We start from the raw sequence: 14809 nt of genomic DNA, 5'->3' as shown, positions 1-14809 counted from the left end.
TCTCATTTGATCATTACATCAACACTGTGAGGTTGGAGAAGCTAGAAATATGTTATTGCCTCCTTTTGACAGATGAGGAACCTGAAGCTCCCAGCAGTTCATGATCTGCCCAAGGTCACACAGCTTGTGAGGGACAGAGCTGGAATAGATAACTGCAGAAGAAAAACCAATCTAATTCAAGGCTTCCCATCACTATCCCTTTTATCCTCTCCTACCTGAAGACAGGCCTCTGCACCTTTCACCTCCTCATTCCCCAAGTACTTTAGAGCTGCCTAGCCAAAGCTTTGTAGTACCATGTTAGAGAACTCGACAAATCTTGGAGACGAAATTTTCGTAGATTTCTGATCAGCTCTGAGGCACTAAAGCATGCTTGCTATTTTGTTCTAAGTGTCGTTGGTTAGGGGCATTATGCCTGATATTTAATGATGCTGCACTACAGAGCTGAGGAAGCATAAATGATTTTTAAAAGCCTTGCAAAATGACAGCACTTTAATATTAAGCATGAAAGGTGGCAACTGATGAGATGACCAGGGATATAAAATTTCTGTCCTGGGTCACACCATTCCTCTCTCCATTGCTAGCAGAATTCTCTAGCTGGTACTGAAGGAAAAGGTGAAACTCCACCTCCCAGCACATTTACCCCTGAGATTCCTTCTTCACCACCCCCAGGCTATCAATTTCTTCTCTAAGGCATAAGATTTGATAGACTTGGTGCAGTTTCCTTAGCCTTAGTTTTTTTTTTTTTTTAATAATTCACCTTTTGACTAGATTCTAGTCAGCTTGGAAAAGAAGAGGGTGTGGGTGTGGTGGGGTTGGGTTTAAGACTAAGACGAGAAGTGAATGAAGAATGAGCGATAAAGGGGAGGGTAGAGGAGCCCGGTGGTGCAGTGGTTAAGGTCTACGGCTGCTAACCAAAAGGTCGGCGGTTCAACCCACCAACCGCTCCTTGGAAACCCTAAGGGGAAGTTCTACTCTGTCCTATAGGGTCGCTATGAGTCTCAGTCGACTCGACAGCAACAGTTTTACAGAGGAGCGCAGGGAAGAAAGTGAGGGGGAAGTGGAACCAGGGGGCAGAAGATGGAACTGCACACGCAGCTGGGCGGGCAGCGCCTAAGAGCCAAGCCCGGTGCGGAGGCTCGCAGGGGTGGGAAGACCCGGAAGGGCCACTGAGACAGGGCAGGAGGGACATAAGCGGCGCCCGCACGGCCTCTCACTGAGCCGGGAAGACGAGCCCTGGCTGCGTCGCCGGCTCCACTAGACTCTGCCATTCGCTAGCTGCGACCTTGAACAAGGCACGTAACTTCTTTGCGCCTCAGTTTTCCCCTCTGTAAACTGGGTAGGATAGTGACTTCCTTGTAAGAAGATGTAAGAACTAAGTGAGGCCAGGCAAGGAAGGCAAAACACTCGGCACAGTGCCTGACTCATCGTAGGCCCTCAAAAATGTTAGCAACGATTATCACCATTTTCTCAACATTTGCCCTTAAATGGGGGGGAAGGTACCCAAAAGCGCAGGGGCAAGGAAGCCTTCCTGACACTGCCACCTTTCCCAGCCGGGTCTCCAGAGCACCGGTTGGCCGACCGTTGGGGACGAAGGGAACACGCCCTGGGAAGGGCGGGGCCTACCGTTCCCGCCTCGCGGGTGACCCCGCCCCCTTCTCCCTCCCACGAGAGCTCTCGGCTCCTTTTCTGCTCTTTTCCTTCCCCCTCCCCTCTCGCGCCGTCCTCCTGGGCCTCGCTTCCCCCCGCCTCTGCGCGGGGCCTGAGTGAGAGGTTCCGGAGCCCGGGCGCGGGCGGGGTCCCGGTGTCGACGCCGACCGGTTCCGGCTGCCACTAGGTGCGTAGGTTTGCTTCAGAGGGTCGGCGGGCAGCGCTGCGGGGAGGAGGAGCGCTGGAAGGGTCAATTCGGCCAGCCCCCGGTCTCCGGGCGCTGATGCCGCCCTCGCCCTTGGGAATCCTTGGCGGCTCAGACAGACGGGAAGTAGGCGCCGGAGAGCCCGCTCCGCATTTTGATTCATCTGGGGCCCTGTAAGGGTCACATCTTGTGAAAATACCTGTAAAATCAATTTAACGTTCAGTGCAGCGTGTAAAGACAGCTCTAAGAATTTAAAAGACGCTTGAGTCAGAACATTTAAATGCTTGGGTCCCGGTAGCAGCGTTTTAACACGTCTGAGTGCAGAGGGTGGAGAATCGAGCCTGATTGCCGTCACCGTTCACGCCCTGTAACATTTAAAAAAGGGTAATTTTTTTTTTTTTTTAAAGAAGAGCACCCTAAAAAACCAAAGTGGGCAGTTGCCCTAGGGAGAGCAGAACAGGCGACATTTTTAAAATTTGGGTCGGTCCTCATTTCCGTGGGTGGAATTTGTCAGCAAAACTTTTATTTGCAGGCTGAGATCAATGAGAAACAGAACTGTTAAAACACTGCGCTTAACTAAGTAGTGGCTTTTGTTGATAAGTCGATTGTGTTATTAATTCTTAATGTCTCATCCGAGGCAGGAATTGTTATCGCAGTTTTGCAGGTGGGAAAAACTTTGGCACAGAAGACATTTATTTCCCTCAATAATCACTTAGAAGCAATGGCCGAGCTGCAGATTAAGTCCTAGAATTCTGACTTCTCACCTGTGTCCCTCTCTGGACCATGTTACAAAACAAATGAGTAGTTACTTTGATGTAACTCATAAAAGGAAGGAGTAAACCAAATGTTCTGTGAACATGAAGTGTTAAAATATAACCTTCAATGTCTGTTCTTTGACAGGCTCAGCTGTCCTTTGGAGTTGGATACCTTTAGAGAAAGGAGGGAGGGGATGGAGCCAAGGAATGGAAAATAACGTTCAAGGGAAAATGTTTGTCTCCTGAGTCCAAATTGTGCCCATCTTTACTGCCCCTCTGCATTGATGTCATTTTTTGCAGTGTACTCCATAATCTGTCAACAACACTGACAGCTCAAGTCCCAGCCTCAGCCACATTAACTACACCTTTGTGGTACTCTGGGCGCACTGACCTCACTGTCAGTCTCCTTGTCATGTTTTTTCCTCTGGGTGCTCTTTACCAATGCTCTTATGTGAAAATCAGTTGTTGTTGTTCAAGTGTGGAATGGTCTGTCATTCCTGGAGAATGATTCCAGAGTTAATGATCAAAAACTACCAACAGATCTTAGACGAAAGGACAAGTTAAGCACAGAAGACTATTGTGGAATTTGAGGTTTAGCTGAGTTATTTGACTGGGGGAAGAAAGCAGACTCTGATTTTTTTTTTTTTTTCCCTTTCCCCAGTTCACGCATAACTGGAAATCAGCAGCCAGTTTTAACTTAGATTTAGTGGGGGAGGAGGCGGTCTCTTGTTTAGACTTCAGTGAATTTGCGTTCTCTTTCTTAAGAAGGCTCCATTTTGGACCACTTGGAACAGGTGCAAGCATTTCTGTGCTTAGAATACAAAATGTTTTGCCACTTGTGAGTCTGTCCATAAACCTTGTATAAGAGCTTGGGACCCAGGATGTGTGAGAGATCCCTTCTCTGTAAGAGGCATCCCTGAGATTCCTCCCCAGCTTGTGGACAACAGAGATTTGAACCCCAGGTAGATTCCTCCAGAGCAGCCAGCCAGTTGATTCATCCTTATGTTTTCTTCTACTCAGTTCCACAGATAAGAATTCCGAGAAAATCAAATGGCATCCGGGGATTTCTGCTTACCTGGAGAAGGTATGGAAATACTCCAACAAGGTAAGGATAGCCATTTGCAAGAAGTTTGATGACTTATCCAGAGAGGCCTTATTTAAGTTCTTGCCTTCTATAATAAAAACGATTTTTAATGTTTATTGGTATAGTTTATAGAAGCCTAAGTTTCTGGGAAAGCTAGAATTCATGAAGATTCGGGCACTTTCATTTTGGAAAACATTGCCCCAACTCCTGTTCAGTACCGGGTTGTGCAGTGAACTAAAAACTCAAGATTCTCCCATACTGCATTATCAAGCATATGATAAAAGCAACCAGCAAATTCCTCAAAGGCTTCATTCTTACCTCTGTCTTAAATTTTTTCTTATTTTGTTCTCCAAAATCTCAGGTTCTTCCATGTCTTAAATCTTTCTACATTTTTGTCTCAGTTATCTAGTGCTGCTATAACAGAAATATCGCACATGGATGGCTTTCACAAACAGAAATTCATTCTCTCACAGTCTAGGAGGCTGGAAGTCTGAATTCAGGGTGTCAGCTCCTGGGGAATTCATTCTCTCTGTGTCGGTTCTGGGGGAAGGTCCTTGTCATCAAACTTCCCCTGGTCTAGGAGCTTCTCAGCTCAGGGACCCTGGGTCCAAAGGACACGCTCTGTTCCCAGCGCTTCTTTTTTAGTAGCATGAGGTCCCTGTCCTCTCTGCTCGCCTCTCACTTTCATATCTCAAAAGAGACTGACTCAAGATACAACCTAATCCTGTAGATTGAGTCCTGCCTCATTTTAACATAACTGCCTCTAATCCTGCCTCATTAACATCATAGAGGTTAGGATTTATAATACATAGGATAATCACATCATATCACAGAATGGTGGACAATCACACAATACTGGGAATCATGGCCTAGCCAAGTTGATACACAATTTTGGGGGACACAATTCTAACCATAACAATCTTGAATCCTTTCTTTATCTTAAATTCTTCAAGAACTTTAATCTTCTATATTTTGACCATTTCCATATTGAATCCTTAAATACCTTGTTGTCAGCTGCCATCATTATCCCCCAATTCATGGTGACCCCGTGCACAACGGAATGAAACAGTGCCTGGTCCTGCACCATCTCCATGAGTGGTTGCAAATCAGACCACTGTGATTCATAGGGTTTTCATTGGCTGATTTTTCAGAAATAGATCACCAGACCTTTCTTCCTAGTCCATCTTAGCCTGGAAGTTCCTCTGAAACCTGTTCAGCATGCAAGCCTCCAATGATAACACAAGTGGTGGCTGTGTATAAGGTACATTGGCCAGAAATTGAACCCAGGTCTCCCACATGGAAAGCGTGAATTCTACCACTGAACCACCACTGCCCCCTTACCAATCCCTTAGGGAAGAAAAAAGGAGATTTTTTAAAAATTATACTTTAAGTGAAAGTTAAGCTCAAGTGAGTTTCTCATATAAAAACTTATACACACATAGTTATGTGACCCTAGTTGCTCTCCCTATAATGTGACGGCACACTCCTCCCTTCTACCCTGGATTTCCCATATCCATTCAACCAGCTCCTGTCACCTGCATTTTCATCTTGCCTCCAGAGAGGAGCTGCCCATTTAGTCTCATGTAGTTACTGCAGCGAAGAAGTATACTCTTCCCAAGTATCATCTGATGTCTTATAATCCAGTTTAATCTTTGTCTGAAGAGTTGGCTTTGGAATGGTTTTAGTTCTGGGCCATGTCTGCCGGGGTTCCTCCAGTCTCAGTCAGACCATTAAATCTGGATTTTTACTAGGATTGAGTTCTGCACCCCACTTTTCTTCTACTCCATCAGGGACTCTGTTGTGTTCCCTGTCAGGGCGGTTCTTAGTGGTAGCCGGGAACCATCTAGTTCTTCTGGTCTTAGGCTGATGGAGTCTTTGGTTTATGTGGCCCTTTCTGTCTCTTGGGCTAATATTTTCCTTGTGTCTTTGGTGTTCTTCATTCTCCTTTGCTCCAGGTGGGTTAGGACCAGTTGATGAATCTTAGATGGTCACTCGCTAGCTTTTCAGACCCCAGACACCACTCACCAAAGTGGGGTGCAGAACATTTTCTTAATAAACTTTGTTATGCCAGTTGACCTAGATGTTCCCTGAAACCATGGTCCCCAGACCCCCGTCCCAGCTACTCTGTCCCTTGAAGTGTTTGGTTGTATTCATGAGACTTCTTCGCTTTTGGTTTAGTCCAGTTGTGCTGACTTCCCCTGTATTGCGTGTTGTCTTTCCTGTCACCTAAGATAATTCTCATCTACCATCCAGTTAGTGAATACCCCCTTTCCCGCCCCCCCCTCGTAACCATCAAAGAATGTTCTCTTCTGTATTTAAACTTTAAAAAACTCCAATAGGACTTTGGGTATGATGGTCCAAAGAATGAAAATTTGAGTGTTTCGTAAGTAGGAGTAAAACAAAAGACTCCGGCATAGAGCACATGGGAAAAGAGAAAGGAAGCCCCTTTGGTATGTGGAATAACCAGAGGGTTCCAATTTCTTGCACCTTTTTTCTCAAGCATGAACTGCCATTCTACTAAATTCACAAAGGTTACTTAGCCCTACTTATAATAGTGTGTTAAATTTTTTTGCTTGCTCATAACAATATACCTCTCTCAGTCTTGCTTATGTAACTAGAGATCACATCCAAAATTGGAAATTTTTTTTTTTTTTCCTCATGAACACCAGTTATTCTTGTGAATGAGGCATTTTGGGTATGGTGATCCTTCCAAAAGGGTCCCTAATTCTTGATTCTATTTGTTTAATATTTTCCAACTTCATTTCTGTTTTCTAAGATCTTATTTTATTAGAAGGATCCCTGGTGGTGCAATGGTTAACATTTGGCTGCTAACTGAAAGGTCTGCAGTTCAAATCCACCAGCCACTCTGCAGGAGAAAAGACCTAGTGATATGCTCCCATAAAGGTTATAGCCTAGGAAACCCTATGGGGAAGTTCTGCTCTGTCATATAGGGTTCCTATGAGTTGGAATTGACTTAATGGCACACAACAATTAGAGACTCTAATTGTGTCTCTAATTAGAGACACATTCTTGATTAACATCCTTGTATATAACATAGCCACCACCCATCTGTCAGTTTGTCGTAATGTGGTGGCATGTATATTGCTATGATGGTGGAAGCTTTGCCACCAGTATTTCAAATACCAGCAGGGTCACCCATGATGGACAGGTTTCAGTGGAGCTTCCAGATTAAAACAGACTAGGAAGAAAGGCCTGGCAGTCTACTTAGCCAATGAAAACCCTATGGATCACCAGAGAATACTGTCTGATATAGTGCTGGAAAATGAGTCGGAAGGCACTCAAAATACACAGTAGCCACAACAATGGACTCAAACATTCCAACAATCATGATGACAGCACAGGACCGGGCAAGATTTTGTTCTGTTGTAAAGGGGTTACCATGAGTTAGAGCCTACTCAACAGCAAGTAACAACAGCAACAGTATTATATAGATGCTGGTTACAGTGAGTATTGCCCCTAGTTTATTTGCGGATATTTTAAAAATAAATCTCATTAGATTTCAAAATCTTCTCTACCAAAAACTTAGGTCCTTTTTTGGAAGTGAATATAAATTGAGTTATGCTCAATTATATAGTGAGAGCTCATACCTTCTTTGCTCTTTTGTCCCTCTAAGTCTGCAGTAAACAGCTTCCTCCTTGTAACCTGAATGAAGAGGACCTGTTACAGAACCCGTACTTCGGCAAGCTGCTGCTCAGCGTCTCACAGCATGTGGATGAAAGTGGCTTAAGCCTCACCCTGGCAAAGGAACAGGCTCAGGTAAAGGCCCTGGGAGAAGGGATGATAGGAGGAAGGGGAAGTCCTCCCCAGGGAGAGAGGGTCCTCACAGAGATTTTTTGGTCTTCTAGGCATGGAAAGAAGTGCGACTGCATAAGACGGCATGGCTCAGGTCCGAGATTCTGCAGAGGGTCATCCAAGAGCTCCTTGTAGACTACTATGTGAAGACACAAGACACAAATTTAACTGCTGAGGACAAAAAGGTGAGGCAGGAGAGAGGAAGTAGGGGTTGATTACCAGCTATAGAAATGACCAGGCCAACTGTGTCTTTGTCTGATTTTGTGATCTGGGAGAAACAGGAGCTTTGAGTAATAGGTTAGCAGAAAAGAAATGAACGGTAATCACGGGAAAAGGGGTGGATGTGTTGTCAGAGTTTTTAGAAGAAAGATTGAAAAGGAGGAGGTATTTGCAGCATAGGAGTTACCTGAAGGGGATGACAAGTTTGAGGACTTTAAATGTGTGAAGAACTGGTTTGTGAGGGTAGAGTGGGAGAAATTTTATAGTAACCCCTCTTTGTTATTTTTTCTTTCTTTTAGTTTCATGAGACCCTTGAACAGCGGCTACTGGTGACTGAACTGACACGGCTCTTAGGTCCTGGCCAGGAGGGAGAGGTGCCTTCATTATTAGGACTGGAGAAAGCAGATCTGCTGGAGCTCATGCCACCCTCAGAGGTTGGGGCAGGCAGATATTGGAACCAAAGAAACGAAACGGCTTGATTTCCCCCATATCTAAAAAAAAAAAATTTGTTAAGTTTCGTTGTTTTTGTAAAAATGATACAGATTCATGGTGGTCAAACTCGAGTGTAGGAAAAATGTTACACAGAAGAAAGTAAAAGCTGAAATCCTACATCTAGAAATAAATACAGTTAGTATTATACACAGCTTGACATAAATGGTACTGTACCCTCCATGCTTGTATAGACAGTATAATCTGTTTTCACTTAATATATTTTGGACATTTTTCCAAGTCAGTACATAAGTGTAAATGAGATGATTCCTCCTAGTGCCCTCTTAGCACAGAGAGCAGGCACGTAGTTAATGCTCGGTGTTCTTTATATAATCAGTTTAAATCACTGCCAGGTTTCCATTGTGTGGATGTAGCATAATTTGCCTAACCCTGTGGATGGACATTAAGGTTGTTTTTAAATGTTTGCTGTAAGAAACCACACTAATAGGAACATGCTAGTTCATCTATGGCTTTGCCCTCGTATGACAGTTTTCCTAGTGTTTAGTGCTAGGAGTTGGATCGCAGAGTCAGAGGAGGTACATGTAAAACCTGTTGGTACACGTTGCCAGGCTGCTCTCCAGAAAGGTGTTCCTAGTGCTCCTAGTTCCCCTTGCTTTCATCACCATGGGGCCTTGACAATCGTTTTAATCTTTGCTAATTGATAGGCTAAAAATGAATCTCCCTGATGTCTCTTCATGCCTTTTTCTGCGGCCATTATTGACGTTGTTATCGTCAGCTATTCATTGGCTGGATCTTGCTAGTCCTAAGAGTTCTGTTTGCACCTCTTTTTTCACTTCTGTGCTGGAGGACTTTGTGTGGATGAGAGCTCGGCTCCAGCTGGAAGTGGAGGAGCAGCTCAAGAAGAAGTGTTTCACTCTGCTCTGCTACCATGATCCCAATTCAGGTGAGTGCTGGCTCTGCTCTGCCCACAGCTGGCCTTCATGGGGTTCCCGCCTGCTGTTTTGAAAATAGTTGGTGTAATTTGAACTTTTGATTTGGGATAGAAGCTGGGAAGCATTGGAGATGCTTATTCGTTTGTTTCTTTATGGGTGGAATAAAAGTAAGGAATTTTGGAAGGATTCCTTTTTCTGACAAGGTGCTAAGCAGGAGTGTCCTCCTGCTGCTGGGAAGGATGAGTTCTCTCTTCCTAGAATGGCACAGAGAGGGAAGTTTAGGCTCATGAGTGTCCCCTTATCTTTACTTCTGTGACTTAAGAATTAAGAGCTAAATCTGGAATTAAAGGTGAGGGTAAAGAGAATTTAATTTTGAGAAACTAAAACCAAACCAATTGCCATCGAGTCAATTCTAACTCATAACAACCTTAAAGGACAGTGTAGAACCACCCCATAGGGTTTTCAAGGCTGTGATCTTTACGGGAGCAGACTGCCATGTCTTTCTACCACGGAGCAGCTGGTTAATTCAAACCACCAACCTTTTGATTAGCAGCTGAGTGCATAACCACTGCACTACCAGGGCTCCTAGATGTAGGATAAAACCAAAAACCAAACCAGTTGCTGTTCAGTTGATTCTGACTCATAGCAACTCCACAGGGCAGAGCAGAACTGCCCCACAGGGTTTCCAAGTTGTAGCTGGTGAGTTCGAACTGCTGACCTATTAGTTGGCAGCCGAGCTCTTAACCACTGTGGCACCAGGGCTCCAGATGATGTAGGATAGGGGCCCTGAAAAATGGCCTCAGAAGGGCAGTAGCGATTAGGGTTTTCCTGCCCAGTCCTCTTGTCTCTTTGCTCAGATTCAGACAGCGAAACCCTAAAGGCAGCAAAGATGTGGAAACTGGCAGAGGTCCTGGTGAGTGAGAAGCAGCAGTGTCAGGACACCAAGAGCCAGCAGAAGGAGCGGATGGTGCTGCTGGAGAAGCAGAGTGCTACCTACTCCCAGGTTTATCAGGGCAGAGGGACAGCTTCCCCTGCTTTACCCTGACCACAGGGGTACCTTTGAGAAAGCAAAGAATTTCTGATCTGCCCTCTTTTCTTCTCATATTCTTATTTTAGGGGGTTGTTTATCCTGTCAATTTGCAGGGACTCTGAATATTAACCAGTTGCTGTCAAGTCAGTTCTGATTCACGGTGACCCCATGTGTGTCAGAGTGGAACTGTGCTCCATAGGATTTTCCGTGGCTGATTTTTTAAACGTAGCTCGCCATGCCTTTCTTCTTGGGGTCGTCTGGGTGGACTCAAACCACCAACCTTTTGGTTAACAGCCAAATGCATTAACCATTTGTACCACCCAGGGACCTCCCTGCCCTCTTTTCTTCTGTATTCTGTTTACACCCTCTTCTTCCTGCCCCTTGGGGGCTCAGGTGCTTCTCCGGTGCCTTGCCTTGCTGCAGAGGCTTCTTCAGGAGCATCGACTAAAGACTCAATCTGAGCTGGACTCCATCAATGCTCAGTACCTGGAGATCAAGTGCAGTGCCATGGTGCTTAAGCTGAGGTGAGCTCTGACCCCGTGGATCTAAGGGATTCTGTGGCACACACACCATGCCCAAATCCTCGCCTTCATCCCTCTTTCCTTTCTACCATGCTGGCTGCCTTGTGGGGATTCAGTAAACGTCAAACAACAGTATTAGTCTTTGGGTTGCGCCAAGGCTTTCAATATTCTTGAGTCTTCTTTTTTAAAGCCTTCTGTAATAGGTGCTTTACTGTGAGAGAAATTGATCAGGGATTCAGAGTGACTTTGTTTATCCCGTCACTGCTTAGCCCGTTCCTCGACCCAGGACAGGTACTGTGTCCTATTCCTAAGTCCACTGCTGTCAGGCATCTTCAGTTTGACGTTTCTTTCTTTGTCTGTCAGGATGGAGGAGCTAAAAGTTTTGTCTGACACTTACACTGCTGAGAAGGTGGAAGTTCATCGTCTTATTAGGTAAGAACTCCCAAGGGCCTGGTACAGCTCTTCAGGGCTGCTTCCCACGCTCTTCCAGACTTGTTCATTTCCACATGTTCTCACTCCTGTCTACTTTCTGAGGAGCCACATCCTAATATTGTCCTTCTGTGCCTGGGCTCTCAGGGATCGTTTGGAGGGGGCCATTCGCCTACAAGAGCAGGACATGGAGAAGTCTCGGCAGGTACTGAACACCTATGAGGTCCTCGGGGAGGAGTTTGACAGGCTGGTGAAAGAGTACACCCAACTCAAACAGACAACTGAGAACAAACGCTGGGTCCTCCAGGAGTTCAACAAGGCCTACCACTGAGCACTGGGGGGGCCAGGAAGCCTGCCTTCCACATAGCTGCTGCTTCCTTCCCTCCCTGCTAAAAGGACCACCTCTCCCTGGGGCCACTATTACTACGAGGGAGTGCGGGCACATTTGCTTAAAACACTGCAGTCGTTTAGGCACCCTCTTGGTTTCTCTTTCTTGTTTATGACTGGACCTCTTTTAGAAAATGTAGCAGATTTATATAATTTTATGCACAGCCATTTGTGAGCATCACTCCTGTATTTTATTTGATTATCTCCTGAATAAACTGATATTGGTATGTTTTAGGATTTTAGTCATTTTCCTTTGGGCAGAGATGGAAAAAGAAGATCAAAGGCTATGTGGATAAGGAGGGGGAACAGTAGATCTAAACAGAGACAAATATACAATGCTTACACAAAGAGTGGGAGGTAGAAGTGCTAGCCTGCCCACCTGGAGTCTTAGAGGCTTCATTGTGGGAGAGCAGAAGGGGGATGAATCTGGACTTGGTGTTGAAGAACCATCATCTCCAGAGCAGTGCTAGGTGCTGAGGCCGATAGGGAACTATTCTGTCACTGTGGCTATGGGTGAGGCGGTAACAGTAAAGGAGGCACATACTCAGCTCTGTTACAGGAGAGGACACAAGCTGCTTGTCCTCCGGGTTCCCTCTGGGGTTGTTTTGAGGGGCACATGTTTCTCCAATCTGCAGAATCAAAGCAGAGGGTAGGAGGAAAGCAGCCTGAGGAACTAAGTTCCAGGGCCTCCTTAGTTTAGAACAAGCAGGGCCCTGGCTGGTGTCAAAGTTGGCAACTGAAAACAAGGAGAAGCCTCTACCCTAATATAAAAGAAAGAACCTACTCAGCTTCTCGAACCATGTTTCAGGGAGACTGTCTCAGGGCATTCTTCTGCTAAGATCAAATCATGATGGTCTTGGATTGATTTGTAGAAAAAAATTAAGATCTTTGACTCAACTTTAAAATTTTCCCCTGTAAATTGTGCTTACTTAGCCATTTATAAGCAAATATTAGCCCACACAAAATTAAAAAATAGCACATATTAATGGAAAAACTCAGAAACAGCTGATATTGCTTAGTTCTTTTTTTTTTTTTTTTTCCCTGAACTTTCTTTGGGGAAAGTTTTCAAATTTATAGAAAAGTTGAAAGAATAGTACATAAATAGCAGTGTACTCTTAACCTAGATTAAACAACATTTTACCTCGCTCTTTCTCCTCCTTCCTGTCCTTCTTTTTCTCTATTATGTAATATGGAGCTCTGGTGGCACAGTGGTTAAATGCTCGGCTGCTACCCAAAAGGTCAGCAGTTTGAGTCCACCAGCTGCTCCTTGGAAACCCTACGGAGCAGTCCTACTCTGTCCTGCAGGGTTGCTATGAGTTGGAATTGACTCGACGGCAAGGGGGTATATATATGTGTGTGTGTGTGTGTGTGTGTGTGTGTGTGTGTGTCTGTGTGTGTGTGTCTGTGTGTGTGTGTCTGTGTGTGTGTCTGTGTGTCTGTGTGTGTCTGTGTGTGTCTGTGTGTGTGTGTATATTTAGAGAGATTTATTTCAAGGAAGTGGCTCATGCAGTTGTGGAGGCTAGTCAGTCCCAAATCCATGGATCAGGTGTCAGGCTGAAGGTGTCTCCTGACTCAAGCGGTTGCAGGGGCTGGCAAACCCAAAACTGGCCGGTTTGGAGGTAGGCCGTTAGCTCATGTCCCAAGAACTGGAGGTCAGATGATGGTGAGTCAGATGCAGGATCAAGAGAGGGAGAGCTTTGCCAGAACAACCATGTATGTTGGATGTAGGCCACACCCTCAAGAAAACTCCCCTTATATCAGATCACAAATTTGAGAATAATTATGTAACACTGAGAATCATGGCCTAGCCAAGGTGACACATAACATTAGCCATCACAGTCCACCCCTTGTCAAATTGGCACGTGTATGCATCTCCTTAAACCATACATAATCTCTAAATTAAGACACTAAAGTCATACTTGAACCTAACATGATACAACTAACACGCATGTAACCGAAAATGCACTTGTCCCGTTTACATCTTACATAAGTAATGGGAAAAGGGAGGGAAGAAAACAAAAGTATTTTATGTATGGGTACACACACATATACACGTATAATAAGAAAATACTCATAACAATTACAGACCCTGTTTTTGCAACTGGTCATGTAGTCATAACTGGTATTTAGAACTACCTTCTTCTACCACCAATTCTGTATTCTGTTGGCCCTCAGCAAGCACATCATCTGATTGTGGTTCTTTGCCTGGTGGGGTGACCCAAGCCTTCATTCTTGAAGGATCTAGGCCATTAGTAGTCATGCTGGAATTGGGTTGCAGTCATTTTCCATTGACTTTACTCACAGGGCATGGTAGTACTAAGAGGTGCCCTAAGGGATCTCCCGTACTCCAGATACGCTCTTCTTTACCTCCATTATGTAATATCAATCCGATTTTCCTTTGGTAATCAGAATCAATCACACCAGCCAATATAGTAACTCCCTTCTTTGCCTGTTGATCCAGAAGCATGAGGAGCCCAAAGTGGCCAGATGGCATTCTTAACTTCCAGTTCAATAGAATCAGTGTTGTGTCTCCAGGTGGGAGCATTCCTCCCTTTGGAACTAAGACTTCTAGACCGCAGAACCTAGGGTCACAGGAACAGGAAGCAAAAGTTATTCATTGGTCCCTAGGGGTCATGAAGAGTGGTGCCACTCCCCTTCCCACCTCTTGATTCCTGGACCTGTGAATACTGGCTATGGGACAGCACCGTATATCAGATGCTAGTTTAGAGCATATACAGCCCACTGGAGAACACTACCCCAACCCTCCAAAGTATTGCTACCTAGGTGGTGCTGTAATTATGTCACTAGAAGGCCAATCCATCCTTCTAACAAGCCAGCTTCTTCGGGATTATGGGGAACATGGTAAGACCAGTGAATTCCATGAGCATGGGCTCATTGCTGCACTTCATTTGCTGTGAAGTGAGTCCCTTGATCTGACTGATGTGGTGTGGGATATCATGATGGTGGATAAGGGATTCTGTGAGTGCACAGATGATAGTTTTGACAGAAGCACTGCGTGCAGGCAAGGCAAATCCGTATCCAGAGTAAGTACATCCCAGTAAGAACAAAATGCTGCCCTCTCCATGATGGAAGTAGTCCAATGTAATCAACCTGCCAACAAGTTGCTGGCTGACTGCCCCAAGGAATGGTGCCATACCGGAGACACAGTGTTGGTTTCTGCTGCTGGCAGATTGGGCACTCAGTAGTGGCTGTAATCAAGTCAGCCTTGGTGAGTGGAAGTCCTTGTTGGTGGACCCATGCATAATCTCTGTCCCTGCCACGGCGGCCACTTTGTTCATGAGCCCATTGGGCAATGACAGGAGTGACTAGGGAAAGA

The 14809-nt window shown here is 45.2% G+C and overlaps 1 protein-coding gene across 1 annotated transcript; it reads left to right on the top strand.

The window, feature by feature from the left end:
* Positions 1-1703: 1703 nt before the first annotated feature.
* Positions 1704-11720, top strand: HAUS4 (HAUS augmin like complex subunit 4). The gene is made up of 10 exons (XM_003420983.4): positions 1704-1834; positions 3628-3712; positions 7326-7468; positions 7558-7689; positions 8023-8157; positions 9020-9116; positions 9963-10108; positions 10529-10659; positions 11020-11088; positions 11233-11720. The coding sequence occupies exons 2-10, from the start codon at positions 3658-3660 to the stop codon at positions 11414-11416; spliced, it is 1092 nt and encodes a 363-aa protein (XP_003421031.1). The 5' UTR covers positions 1704-1834; positions 3628-3657; the 3' UTR covers positions 11417-11720.
* The last annotated feature ends 3089 nt before the right edge of the window (positions 11721-14809 follow it).

The sequence above is a fragment of the Loxodonta africana genome, chromosome 10 (genome assembly GCF_030014295.1).
Source record: "Loxodonta africana isolate mLoxAfr1 chromosome 10, mLoxAfr1.hap2, whole genome shotgun sequence".
Taxonomy (NCBI): domain Eukaryota; kingdom Metazoa; phylum Chordata; class Mammalia; order Proboscidea; family Elephantidae; genus Loxodonta; species Loxodonta africana.
This window is presented reverse-complemented; position numbering and strand designations above follow the sequence as displayed.

Excerpts from the sequence above, each read along its gene's own strand:
- HAUS4 (XM_003420983.4), top strand. The coding sequence starts at position 3,658 with ATGGCATCCGGGGATTTCTGCTTACCTGGAGAAGGTATGGAAATACTC. Across the intron at positions 3,713-7,325 it reads TATGGAAATACTCCAACAAG|TCTGCAGTAAACAGCTTCCT; the intron begins GTAAGGATAGCC and ends TGTCCCTCTAAG. Across the intron at positions 9,117-9,962 it reads CTACCATGATCCCAATTCAG|ATTCAGACAGCGAAACCCTA; the intron begins GTGAGTGCTGGC and ends CTCTTTGCTCAG.